The sequence below is a fragment of the Epinephelus lanceolatus genome, chromosome 22 (assembly GCF_041903045.1).
Source record: "Epinephelus lanceolatus isolate andai-2023 chromosome 22, ASM4190304v1, whole genome shotgun sequence".
In the NCBI taxonomy this organism is placed as follows: Eukaryota; Metazoa; Chordata; class Actinopteri; order Perciformes; family Serranidae; genus Epinephelus; species Epinephelus lanceolatus.
The window spans coordinates 33,502,092-33,516,414 of NC_135755.1; the positions used below are offsets into that span (position 1 = coordinate 33,502,092).

Sequence of the window (14,323 nt, forward strand, 5' to 3'; positions counted from 1 at the left end):
GCAAGTTTCAAAGAAGCAACACTGGCGCTTCCGGTTAGTGCTTTCAAAATAAAATTACCAACCTTCACCACTGAGAAATGAAGTAAACAGTGGCCTTTCTGCATATTCAAAATGGTTTCAAACAAATAAATTGGCATTAAATGTAATAAATAAAAAAATCTAATGTTATGATATTTGCAGGGAAGATTAATTATAATTAGGAAGTAACAAAATTCTATATTGATGGTGAATAAAAAACATCAATAAGATCACTTTTGTTTGCAATAATGTCACAAAATCTCCTGGAATTATTAGGAAAAAAATGTCCTTTATTACATCCATCTTGCATTTTAACATTATATTACAGTCTGATATATCCATACCTTACTGATTGTAACTTCTCCTCATTTCTTGAAATATAATTATTGTCTATTTATGATATTGACATTCTTCAAATATGTACTTTTATTTTCAAAACAAAGTATATGAAAACAGACTTACCAGAAAGTTTTTTATTATTATTATTTATTATTTTTATTTAACTAGACAAACAGATAACCTTTACCTACCAGTGTATGGGACATCCATATGTGTAGTTTATGCTCTCCTTTCGGTGAGGTCCTTAGAAAAGCCCACTGTGAGTTTCTACCTCACCTGCACATGTAAACTGTTTAATTTCACTTTTCCATGTTGTTTTTTCATCTAAATGTGCAGTGTTAAACTTGAAATCGCTATATCGCATCAGTGTGCCTCTTATGACTCATGATGACCAGTGAGGAATCTTAACACCACACGCTATTATAGTAATATTATAGATGATAGTAATTATAGTAATAGTTTGATCATTTTCATCAACCACCTCTGTTTATTATAGATTAACCTATTCTTATTTCAATACAATTCAAAGAATTATATTATACATTAATACATTATAAAAAAAAAATATTGTACATAGATCACTAAGGTAGCTTATGTATATATGCCACAAGTATAAGTGTTTCAACAAAGCTGAACACTTGTTTTATGTATATGTACTGGCACAATGTTATGCTATATTAATATTTTAGGGTTGTTTTTTAATATTAAGTATTCCATAATTTTTATTTTAGTTTATTTATTTATTCATTATACTTTATTTTTGGGGCATTTGGCTCTCCTCTTCACAACTGACTGTACCTAGTATTGGTGTTTTGTTTTGTTTTTTGTTTTTTTGACACTTAGGGTGACTTTTATTTTGTAAACATCCATTTCCGGTTATGTGCTGTGGCTGTGATAACTTGACGCTGCTGCTTGTTTATCAGTGAGGACGCTGCACAGTTGTTACATATCGAGTGAGAGTCAGGAGCAGTGCAGCAGCAGCAGAGAAGATACAGTCAGTCAGTCTGTCAGCACCTGTCATCATGAAGAGGGCTGTTGTGTTCGCTTTTATAGTCTGCTGTGCTGCTGTCTCAGGTAAGACACTGTATGTTTCGACCACCTGGACAAATTAAAAGCAAAAAGGTTCTGGAGATGTTTCTTTTTGGCTGTTTGGTGAGGTGCGGAGCCCAGAGAGTCCAGAGGTGATTTTATTTGTGTCTTGTGCGCGCGCCTTAGAAAACGAAACTTAAATAACTGGCTTTACTCATAGACTGACTAAAAGAGTTTTCTACAAGGCGGCTGTGAGTATCTAAAGCTGTTAGAGACGCATATAAATTCATATTTATAGTTACGTAGCGCGCACAGGAGAAGTAAGTTATTCCGACACGATAATAAACGAGTGCGCACAAGATAAAGAAAATCACCTCCGGGAACTTTAGGATCTCTAACTCTATGCATGGACCAGTTGAAATAATACTATTGTATTGCTTCACGTTACGTCAAAACTTGGTTGCTCAAAATGATATATGTAGCCTTTATGTTGAAGTATTGCTGTTATCAGATGTTTTCTTTGTTCGGTGTAGAAATGAGACATGAGATGTTTTCATGAGACCTCACTGTGACTTCCTGGATTGTTTAGGGAACAGAAATTTCCGCAGTCTTTCGATGGTGTTACAGGTCTGAGTCACATGTCTGCTCGCACAAGAGGGCTGGTTTATTTAGAGGACAGGATGAATGTGCAACTTGGTGAAGCCCAAACTCCAGTTGATGTTAGGGACTGTTTGTTACTCATGAGGTGTGGGGCAACACGGGGGAGGCATGTTAAATATGTTTTGAAGCACTGTGGAGGGATTTATGGGTTTTTTTTTTATTTTGGCATAAGGGGAGGACATACAACTTTATATAGTTTTAAATAATTGTATTTTTTTAATAAATACCACCTGAACACCAAAACTCACCAGCTGGTTTGAAAGGCAAGTTTAAAAAAATACCAAAGTCCCACCAGTTATCATAGCCAGAAACTGTAAAAACTTGTGTGATAATGATGTGATTTGTAAGGAGAGTTTGCATTTTGCTTAAGAAATTAGCTTTATTTTGGTTATAACTTTCAGTCCTGTGCTGTTTGCTTTTTTAATTTGCCCCAATGCCTTAATTTGGTGTAAATATAGGAGAACAAGTGGTTAGGGCCTATTTGAGGTTGAGGAAGGGTCATGCATTTTTAACCCAGTCACACAGGGAAGGTCAAGGAAAAAATATTTGTAGCCTCAGGGGGGGTCACGTTAAAGATAACAATAATAAAAAGAAATGTACAAAATAAGATACAATTTTTTGATAATTGAAAAATGTTAAATGTAATGCTAAATTAAAATGTAGCATATTTTATGCCACCCAAGCAATTTTTTTGTTTTGTTTTTTTGTTTGTTTTTGGATGTAGGCTACAGTTAAATATTATATTTAACCAAGAGTGTGGGGTTAGGGTCTAAGTCAAGTTAATCACTCTAAAATAGATATTAAATCACATGGTCTAGAATTTTGTTTTTAAAGGAATATTATTAATTTGTGTTCACTTTGGTGGTAGGGTGGTAGTTTACTTAATGCTCACCACTAACTGGAGGTCAGTCTGGCTCAATCTGAACACAGGCAGTAATATGTAAGCAGTAATCTAACACTTTTTAAAGCCAAACATCTGTGTATAAAGCCCAGTCCCCTGTTCAATCTGAATCCTAGTATGGGGCATTTATATAGCCACTGCCTGAACCTGCAGATAAGCTGTGTACTGAAACCTCATCACAGTGTCATAAATGTGCTGCAGACTTGTGTACTTAAATGTGGCAACACCAGTTGACGTTATTCAATGTCAGTCTGCTGATTTTACTATGTTTGTTTAAAGGAACAAGCCACTCATAGTCCAAAGATCAGCTGTATCAGTATACAAATCAGCTGCACTAAAAAGTATTTTTCATATTAGCAGTAGATTAAATAACTGTGTGAAGCATCCATGTTTCCACATACATAGATGTAAAGTATACGTGCACCTTGACTGGTGTGCGAAGGCAGACAGCTGCGAGGCGGTAATTCTAGTTTAGCCTGTTTCAGCTCGTCTTGGTTTGAAAGACAGACTGAAAATTAGGCTATCATCAGCAACATTTCCAGCAGCAGGCAGCTGTTTTCAGTGGATTAAATCAACCCATTTTCCACTACCTGCCCAGCATCAAAAACATCTAGCAGCTAAAGATGCAAGTATTTCATCTGAAGAGTTGGTGTAGACCAAAACAAAGCTAAAAGGAGTAAATTGGACATACATTCAGCGAGGGCAGGACTCCAAATGAGTGGTAATTTTGCTTTGAGCCTGCTAGATGTGTAAATAGGAAATTACTTGCTAACCTGTCAGCAACTTTTTTAACCACAAAAATATGTTAGATGTTGTGTTTTTTAGCTTGTTCCCCCGAAGTGATGTATGCATGAACATTGAAAATGATTTGTCTCTCCCTCTCTATCTTTTTGACTAAAGCACTGTCATTGGCGGAAGATGAAAAGAATTCCAAACCTTCTGCAACCGAGTCGTCTGCAGAAGAGTTTAGCGCCGAGCCTACAACCACACCTAAGCCAAAACCCAAGACAACCACCAAACCTACCCCACCTCCAAAGACAACCACTAAACCTACCCCACCTCCCAAGACAACCACCAAACCTACCCCACCTCCAAAGACAACCACTAAACCTACCCCACCTCTCAAGACAACCACCAAACCTACCCCGCCCGCCAAGACAACCACCAAACCTGCCCCACCCCCCAAGACAACCACCAAACCTGCCCCGCACCCCAACACAACCACCAAAGCTCCCCCCAAGCCAACCCCAAAACCAACGTCCAAACCAACCCCCAAGCCAACCGCCAAACCTACCCCACCCCCACCTCCTCCTCAACCTACTCCTTCTACCAACTTGACTGTCGGAAACTACACCGTGATGGGAGACAAAAAAGAGATTTGCCTGAGGGCTGAGATGGCACTACAGATCCGACTGGCGACACCAAAGGTACATTTCATCATTAACAATAGATGCAACAAGAGGCCCAGCAAAGTTAGTTCAAAGGTCTAGCTATTTTACCGAACAGGCTGAAAACATCAACTTGCATTTTGGGTTTTATTAAACCATTTAGGAATTTGTCAAAATGGATAGAACATTCTGCACGAGCCTCTGACTCAGCTTTCAGCAATGCAACTGTCAGCATCCTAGTTTCAGGAATTGAGAAAATTATTTCATTGCAACTTTTTATTTCCTCATTGTGGTGCAATTAATTGACTGTGAAAGGTTAGACGACGTATTTTCTTTTTATCATATGACAATTGCTAATTCTACATGACAAAGCAATATTAGTTTTCTACAGAAACACTGTTGGTACCTTCTGGAACATTGGGATACAAGGTGGCCATCCCGTTGCCTGATTTCTCTCTGTTTATCTTTCAGGCCAATGGAACTTTCATTGTTCAACCAAAGGCTACCAAAGCAGAAGGAGGCTGTCAGGATACCAAGGCCAACCTTACTCTTGTCTTCAAAGAGGGCTTCATCACCTTCATGTTCAACAAGGTACTTTCCATGTCCTAGATTTGTCACAAATATGGCAGTAATGTTTACAGCTGCTGATAGGGGAGGTCAGTACCTTATCTTTGACCTGCTCACACTGATTTGGCAGTTAGCACTGAGCAATTAAATTGTTACATTAACACAATTAACCCATTTAGTTTTTTGATGAATAACAAGTTGTTTGACTGATCACTTCATACAGGAACTGGAATCAGAGAAGACTTGTTAAAAAAAGGGAAGTTTAGTCGACAAGCCTGCTCTAAGAGCATGTGACAGGGAGTGCCTCACACTGCCTCACTTCACAGCGCTTGTGTGATTCATTTAGTGGTTTTCTAAATGAGGGAAAATGGTAAAAAAAAAAAAAAAAAAAAAAAAACATCCATTACATTTTCTCAGAGTCCAAAGTGGCATCTTCACATATTTCTAATGCAGTTTACCATGATATAAAATCAGAGAAAAGTAGAAAAGTAGCACAATGGAAGGGCAGGAACTAGTGATTTTGGCCTTTTTGCTTGAAAAATGACTGAACCAATTAATCAGTTATCAAAATACTTTCTGATTAATTTTCTATCAATAAACTAATCGATTTAAATCAATTGCTTTAACTCTAATGTGCTCATATAATTTGAATCATTTCAAAGCCTTTATCAAAGCGATTTAGGTTTAGCTCTAAACAGTTGTAAGTAATAACATTTTTAATTTATTTTATAGCATTCAAAGAACTACAAGTTTTACCAATGCACCAATTGTGTAATACCTCATTCTCAGCATTGATTTAGCTTGGACTTATGGGAAATGGTGTTCATTGAAGGACACTAAAATAGTTATTTTTAAATCTAAAAAAGATACAGGACATTCGCATCGTGTCTAATCACGCCTTTACATTGACTTTACATGTAATTCTCTCGCGCAAATGGTTTTATTCACAACTGGTGTGAACAGATAACTGAAATAAGGTTTGTGGTAAACGCAAGCTTAAGAGACTTTCTCGTTTTGTGCTGCGACATAAAATGCGTCAGTAAATACTTTTTTTTTTTTTTTTTCCCCCCACAATTTTTAGGCGTTTATGTGTCTTAAAAAAGGTAATTGCTAACAATTGGCTAATTGAGACTACAGAATGCCATCATGCCGAACACGGATTTACAGTTTTGTTGTGGTGGCAATGCTGAAGTCATGCAACCGCAGTATAGTTCATGTATAGCCTAATGTTAGCTTTTACTTTTGGCAATTGCATTTGGGCTTCAAAAATCATAACAGTGGTGTTCATTTGTGAAGATTATCTTGCTGAACCAAACATATAAGTAGCATAAAGCTTTGCTTATCACAGAGCTTATTTTCCACAATTACCAAAAAATCTAATTGGCCTTTTGTCAAGTGAGCCAGGGTGACACTAACCTCTGCATTGGCCTACAAAAAAAACTTTATCCCCACAGCACTCGTTTTGTTTTGCCATGTAGGTAGCAACTAAGTAAGTAATGAATGCATAGGGTTAATAACAAAACAGTGATGTTTAGTTGAGCCAGCCAGACAAGTTCTGTCTCTTGGCTACAGCTCTGCAACCTCAAAGTGTAGCAGTACAGGTGCTGAAACAACAGTTTCCTCTCTGTGTGTGCTGTAAAACAATTTCTATTTGTTTTGTAAAGGAATCCAGCAAATTTTCCACCACAATTAACACTCAATAAAAGACAGTAGAGCCTTCCTGCCAGTATTCTCAAAGAATCATCTTGTTTGTTCATGAATATTAAAATCAATATTTCACATTTAATAACAGTAAGGATGTAATGCTCCATGTGAATACCCATTGCCACTGGATATCAGCTTTGGTTGAAATGTGTCTTGTTTTCTTTCCACAGAGCAATGCTAATAATACTGTCTACGTTGATTCAATGAGTTTCTCCCTCTCCTATCCCTTAAGCAAAGAACGTAAGTTGGGAATACTCACATTTTATTCCAGTCTCTACAGATAATTTATGGTCATTCTATCGTTTAAACTTTAAACTAATTGGGTCACTGCTTGTGCACTGATAGCTACAGGTGGGGGTTGTGTAAGACTGGCAAATATTAACAAAGACGATAGGCATTCGAAAGCCAACAACTTCCTTGTTTGTGTGTTTGTTCAACTCGATTAAAGACATAATCTGTGGCATTACCGTTCAGCATGTGATGCCGGTAACAACCAACCTACTTTCAGTGCAATGCAGTCTAACAAGTTTGGTTCCATATCTGATCACTTGTTATCATGAGCATTGTCATGATGTCCTGAAAGAACCTGAGCATGACTTTGCTTCACTGTTGCAGGCAAACTCCCGTTCACTGCCACCAACAAGTCATTGCATCTTTTTGCTGCAAAGATCGGGCACTGCTACTCCTGCAAGAGTGACTCACTCTACATGGGGGATGGACTGTACCTGGATGTCAATCAAGACAGGATGCAGGCCTTCAACCTGACCAAGAGCAACGACTTTGGCCTCCGTAAGTGTCTTCATCAAGCTAAATGAGTCGAGGGGCCTTTTTTGTTCAGTTGAAGCTTCTTACCTGTCCATGAATCTGTCTATTAAATGCATCGTTAGATCCATTAACGTAAGTAAGAAGTACTCCTTATACAATGTTCTGCAGTATTGCAATGTAAAAGTACTCGATTAAAAGTAAACATACAAGTACCTCTTAAATGTGCTGTGGAGTACAGCACTTGAACAAAGGTATTTAGTTACTTTCACTAATGAATATCTGGAATTTTAATCACATGGCTGTCAGTTGGGTAAGATTGTTGTGCATGTACATTTAAGCAGTGTTTAAGACACTCTGTGGCATTTATCAACAGCTACCTGCAGGCCAGGAATAGTTTAACTGCACTCTAATTCAGGGATGGCCAAACCTTTTTGAATGAGGGCCAGATTAGATAATATGAAAATACCTGGGGGCCAGCTGCTTCTTGCATCACATGAGTTATTTAAAAAAAAATACAAACAAATAAGACAAACGTTTCATCTTTCAGCGAAAAAGTATTAAACTTTCCACCGCTCCTGAATGTGAGGGCCCTTGCTGTCAACTTTATGCTTCTATGCTGTGGCCCTGTCTGCTAGCAAGCAATCAGCAGGAAATATCTGCTGATTGCTTGTTTGCCATCTATTCACGAAAACACATTTGTTTCATCTTCATCTAGTTTATACTTGGTGCATGTCTACAGTTGGACCCCAGGCCATCCTTCCTCCTCAACGGCAATGCAGAGGAATGTCTGCACCTCATTTATTGTCCACAGAACAGGGTTGCATGCTAACATTTCTGGAGCTAAAAAGAACAGGCTGGAGAGAGAGAGTCTCTCTTCATAGGATATTTGAAAATATTGGTTTGTGCATTAAGTCCTTGTCAGGCAAGAGCAGGGGTGTAGTGCTGCCGAAGTGCACCAGAACAATGCTCAGTTATGTTTCCTTTCCAAATACAGATTAGAATATATGCTGTTGAGTTGATTTACATATACATCTTTTAAGCGCTTAAAAATCCAGTCATCGCTTAAGAGTGTGTCATCCTAGAGAGACAATTACAAAAAACAAAATTTTTGAAGCTGTCATATTTAAGGTGTGTTGATGGATTCACATTGTTAACTTGTGCATTGAGTAATACTATAAGTAAACATTCCACCTTAAAAGCTGCCGGTACCTCCTGGCGTTAGCCTTTGAACAGCAGGGTAAAATAGATTTTTTTTTACAGCTGCTGCTCGAGGCAGCAAAACTTCATTTCATTTTATATTTATAGTTTTCTAATGTATGTAAAATTTGCCACGGTATGAACAGAGGTTACATAAGCTTCAAAACCAGCCACAGCTCACCCCTTAGCGTGAGTGACAGCTCTCAAATGACCAATCAATGGACCGCAGTGTTTCTAGCTCCACCTTTTAGTACTGGATCAGTGTGCTACGTACAACAGGGTGGTGACAGTTTTATTGGTGCCACTCACAACTCTTTACAGTGGAAACTGAAAAATAGCCATTCTAATGTGTGCCAAGCTGAACTGAACTGAACTGAACCGGACTGCTTGGTGGAAACGAGGCTTAAATTCACCAGCAGCCTCTCTCTGGTGGGATATTTACATCAGTACGCAAAAAAAATGCCTTGCGCGAATTTTAGCTGTGAGCTTTTTTGTGTGTAAATATTTTCTCAGTAATATTTGGCGGCTGTAAGAAAATTGTAGAATTATTCATTTCTGATTTTCTGAATTGTCAGCTTGCTAACAAATGTCACAGCTCGCACAGGTAGCGCTTGATAGGCTAGCATCTAATTAATCCTGACTGCTGTAAAGGGTATATTGCTCAAAGCATGTAGTTGTAAAATAATTTATGGGATTAATTATTGGAGCAGTAGCCTATAAAGCAATCACAACAGATATGTATCTTTGTTTTGCACACATGTTTATAGCCTTCACACTCTTCTTGCCCATGCATGTGGCTGACTGACTTTATGAGCACACAAATGGACTCTGAGATGTATTAAATCATTTCATAATATTTGCAGTCATACATTTCCATACAGAGCAAAGAAACCTCTGCCTGGCAAAATGGCACGTTTATAAATGGAGCTAATGAGTGATAACTTCATTGATATACTGATATTTGTACTTCTTAATATTTACTGCGTATTTATTGAGTATTTGAAGTTTAGTTTATATGTATTAATTATATTAGATGGAGGCAATATGTTGTTACATAGGGTTTAGTAAGTAGATGTCTGGGACTGAGTGGAAGTTTTGGTTCTAAATAGTATGTCTAATATCCGTGTGTGTGTGTGTGTGTGTGTGTGTGTGTTTTCCAGCTGACCCTTGTCCTGCTGACAGGCCTGACTACCGCGTTGCCATTGCGGTGGGAGTGACGCTGCTGGTGCTGATCGTTGTTGTGGTGATAGCCTACCTACTGGGGCGCAGAAGGAGGGCCGATGGCTACCAGTCTCTGTGAGCGACGCCGAGCAGACTTCCATCAGAGGTCACACAGAGGTCACTCCCATTATAAAGCAAAGTCAGTGAGGCTGTGATCTTTCTCGGGGGCTAAAGGGCACTTCAACTAAAGCCAATGTGCCATATTTCTGTTCTTTAATGCCTTGGTTTACCTACAGTACTGTTAATAACAATGTATTAATTAGACGTCCCAAGTATGAAGGCCTTAGAGTGCCACTGGGAAAGTTTAATTAATAATTCACTAATTAAAAAAAATCAATCAATAAATTGATCATTTAAAATGCTGTTGTAAGTCAATTAATCAAAATTTTAAATATGCCAATTATGGAGTCACAAAATACATTTTTAAATGGCATTTAGACATATCTTTTTATTACACCATTTACTTTTGTGTCTGTCATATTTCCTTTCACTTTTCATCATCTTCCCTCTTAAAGATTTAGATTTGTGATCAATTTTGAACACTTACACCTTCATTGTGTTAAGTGTGTCACCTACTGGTTAGATCTAAAGTCCAAGCCATGGAGCAGCAGATGGAGCCCTTATTGGCCAACCATGTGTTGACCAGCTGGAGCTCTATCAGTCGCTCTGTTGGTTGGACTTTTGACCTAACTTTTAGGTCATGATGGCCAAAATCTAACCTCATGAACCATTTTCTTTATTTTCTGAGCCCACTAGGTGGTGCTCCTGGTTTAAAGAAAAAGGCTCAAGGAGTGGCATTTTAGTGTACTTTCAACTGTTTGTTAAATAGAAAGTGCCATTTGGTGGGCTCAGAAAATTAAGAAAATGGTTCATTAAGCTTCATTTGGCCATCACTACATTTAGACGACACACTGCTTAAACATCTTTAAGTTGAATTTTTAAAAAAATTAAATGTTGAAAGTTTAGATTTAAACACAAAATGATACTGTAAAGGTGATAGCAGGGAACAAATGAATGGTGTGATGGAATGTGGTCTGCAGACATGTAAGCAAATGGAATAACAAAAAGTGAAATTTTTAAAACTTAACAATTTATTTTGTACTTTCATGTTGAAAATCAATTGTTAATTCATTTTTTAAAAAAAGAGAACAAGGATAAAGAATCTGTCAAATGTAATTACATATATATTTAGATTGAGTTTAATGATTTAAATTGAATTAATCCATTTATTATTCCAGTGGCACACTTTGGATTCCATACATATGGGTTTTGAATGTCAACATTGTAGATTGTGGATTTAACATTCCAATAGCCACTATCCTGATCATTATAATTTTCTCATATGTGAGAACGACATAAAGTTTGACCCCTGAGTTATATTCTCATCAGGGTGGACAAGCCTCTGAAATAACATCTCTACATTGGGACACTGAAAATGATGATGCTAATATTGAAATATCTATACAGACTGACATCTTCATAAATACTGAAAGCAAAAACTGACCAAAATGTCTCATTAGAATCAGTCAAGGTTATTTTTTCTCCCATAGACAGCTGGTGTATTAGTGATCAGCGCTGTGATAATGATGTCATTTTATATTCGGCTTTTATCAAGAGGCACATTGGCTCCTTTTATCAGTCTAACCCCACGTTATACTCAAACTGAGCAGTGGAATCGGGAAGTAAGATTTTATCGTGTGTTCCATTTAAATTATATTTAGCTTGTCTCAGCAAAAACGCGATAAAGTACGTTATTTTTCTTCATTGTTTTAAGACTTGTAAATGTTTTATTATTCCTTGTTTGTTTTTTTTAAGAATCATCCAGGGTTTTAATTTTTAAAAAGAAGGGAAGTTATCCAATCATTAATGTTACAGGTGATTATACTGTGTGTTAGCATTATTAATAAGCATAAAGGGAAAATTAGAGGGTTGTTTTTGAGGGATTATTAAAACCTAGTCAACAATAATTGCACTGATTGCTGTCCCAACTTGGTTGCCTTTGCCTTTTTTATACAATGTGTAGCTGATACTGTGTTTCATTAAAATGCAGGGTGGACCATACATGTGGGTTACTAAGGGACTGTTTGTTATTTATGAGAGGGAAAGGGGTGATGCAAAACAGGGGAGGGCCTTCAAATAATTTTTTAAGCATTTTGGGAGGAGTTATGGTTTTAAATTTGGCTCAGGGTAAGGACATTCAAATTTAAATGGTTGCAATTTGTTTGCATCCATTCACGTTAGGGAGGCTCAAGGAAAAATATTTGTAACTCTGGGAAAAATAAAAAATGAAGGCACACCCCAGCCACCCCCGACTCTGATAAATAAAGTACAGTTCCCAACAAGTCTAGTCTGATCCTGATTAGATCTTAAAGGGTTTACACATTCATTACATCTCAGCAGTCTATTTCTACTCCCTCGCCAAGTCTACTCTCATACACTGTACTGCATTAAAGGGATAGTTAAGATTTTTTGATGTGGGGTTGTTATGGGGTACTTATCCATAGAGAGTATATTACATGCAGTAGATGTCAGTCAGCACGCCCCCAGTTTGGAGAAGCAGGCTGGAGTCTGACATGGAAGCTCAGCAATGTACTGCTCTGGAGGGGTCAGAGACAAGCCACCTAAGAAAAGTCAGACCTTAAAAAAAAGTCAAAATCAGTTTAAGTGTACACTGTATTTAGAATATTTTCACTGCTTTACCTTAATGTCAGACAGTGATGCCTAACTGGAAAATGAAGCCAGTATATCACTCTCTTCAAAGCCGGACTCCATTTAGATAAACAGTGATTTAACATTGCTGAACACAGGAGCTGCTGGTCTACCACTGCCTCGATCAGTTGGTTTGTGTTATTGTGTGATTTTGGCACCTGAAAGGGTTAGTTCAGAGTCACACAATAACACAAACGAATTAACTGATCGGCGCAGCGGTGAACCAGCAGCTCCCGTGTTCAGCGAGCAAAAATTACTGGTTTTGTCAATGGAGTCTGGCAGGTTTGACGAGAGCATAGTTGGGAAACAGAATCTATTAATGGCTTCCACGTTGGAGTGGGCTGTCTAATGGAAAGGTAAAGCCATGAAAATACTCTTAATGTGGCGTACACTTAAACTCATATTGATTTTTTTAGGTGGCTAAAGTACATTTTGTTGCTGACCCATCCACAGCAGTACATTGCTTAGCTTCCATGTTGGACACCTGCTGCTTCTCCAAACTGGGGATGTGCCGACTGACATCTACTGTATGTAATACACTGATTATGGATAAGTACCTCAGACAACCCCACTTCAAAAAATCCAAAGTATCCCTTCTAACAAAGAAATATTATGCTGTTGAGAAAACAATCCTGCCACACCGTGAACCCTGTGCTGAGCTTGTTTTCCCAACTGCTGTTTCCAAGTCAAGAGCGAACTTTGAACCTCAAATATTATGCTGCATTTAGGTGCCTATCGGAAATGGCAGAATTGCAATTTGAGTACACAAGTGAAAGAAACAAAATATTTTTCCAATCCTCAAATCCTAGCTTCATGTTAAAGGGTCAGTTCATACACATTACAAAGACACATATTGTTTCCTGTACCTCTAGTGGGATCTAGTCATGCAGGTCAGTTTTGTGTGCTCAGGTTTTGATATATTTTCTTCTAAAACTTCTGCTGCCACTTTAATACAATGAAAGTGATCAGAATTCTTCTCACAGCATTAAAAAACGACATCTGAAAACTGAATAGTGACTTGTATTTCCAGATTCCATGTCCATGTCACCCCGTATAATCTGTATATGTAGCTGTCAGCAGTTTTCATTGGGACTGTCCCATTAGTAAAAAAAAAAAAAAAAGTTCCAGTGAACACTGTTTGCAGTACTGTCTATAGATTACACAGGGTGACCAGGACATTGTGTCTGGAAAAACAAGATGCTGGTGAGTTTTTCAAATATCATTTATCAATGCTGTGCACCTCCATTGTTTTTAAGGTGGAAGCAGATATCTCAGAGGCAGATATCTCTGTGTGAACTGAACCTTTAACTCAGTGTGTTTGTGTTGACAAAATGGAAAGTGGCATGGCGAGTAGGTGGAGTGGAATGTGGAATACCTGAGTGTGATGTTGGTGACTCCAGTCTGTCCCTGTGTGAATGTCCCTCAGTGAGTGTCAGCTTCTTCAGTAGTTTGACAATAGAACAGTTAAACGTGATGAAGGAGACCTGTTGCTCACAGCTGCACTTCTAGATTTTGTCCATCAGGAGATGCTCTGATGTTATGAAGGGAACAAATATGAGGGACTTCACTGTATGTAGAGTTATCCACTGTGTGAGCACTTTTACCTGTTGTTAACGTCCTGTGCCAATAAAGACTGATATATTTCTAAATGTGTGTGTGCGTATGCGTGTTTAATCTTCAGCCTCCTCAGCAGATGTGTGAAATGTCTTTATTAGTCAATCACTAAATACTTCACTCAAATAATAGATTTGAGTTTTGAAATAATTAGAACTGAGTTAAATGTATTTTATATATTTCCAGGGGCATCATTTTGTTTTCAGAAGTG

General features: G+C 37.8%; 1 protein-coding gene across 3 annotated transcripts; it reads left to right on the forward strand.

The window, feature by feature from the left end:
• Window positions 1–1,272: 1,272 nt before the first annotated feature.
• On the forward strand, window positions 1,273–14,147 carry cd68 (CD68 molecule). Of its 3 annotated transcripts, none has more exons than XM_078164241.1 (7): window positions 1,273–1,431; window positions 3,848–4,150; window positions 4,247–4,374; window positions 4,807–4,926; window positions 6,777–6,846; window positions 7,222–7,395; window positions 9,729–14,147. In XM_078164241.1, exons 1-7 carry the CDS (start codon window positions 1,380–1,382, stop codon window positions 9,866–9,868), a joined length of 987 nt encoding a protein of 328 aa, XP_078020367.1. In that variant the 5' UTR covers window positions 1,273–1,379; the 3' UTR covers window positions 9,869–14,147. The 3 variants fall into 3 exon arrangements, with proteins under 3 accessions (XP_078020367.1, XP_078020368.1, XP_033465562.1); XM_078164242.1 differs by having other exon boundaries at window positions 3,848–4,120; XM_033609671.2 differs by having other exon boundaries at window positions 3,848–4,374.
• Window positions 14,148–14,323: the final 176 nt, after the last annotated feature.

Bases quoted from the DNA above. Each gene is read 5' to 3' on its own strand.
- cd68 (XM_033609671.2), top strand. From the start codon at position 1,380: ATGAAGAGGGCTGTTGTGTTCGCTTTTATAGTCTGCTGTGCTGCTGTC. The intron at 1,432-3,847 runs GTAAGACACTGT...TTTTGACTAAAG, and splicing joins CTGCTGTGCTGCTGTCTCAG to CACTGTCATTGGCGGAAGAT. The intron at 6,847-7,221 runs GTAAGTTGGGAA...TCACTGTTGCAG, and splicing joins CTATCCCTTAAGCAAAGAAC to GCAAACTCCCGTTCACTGCC.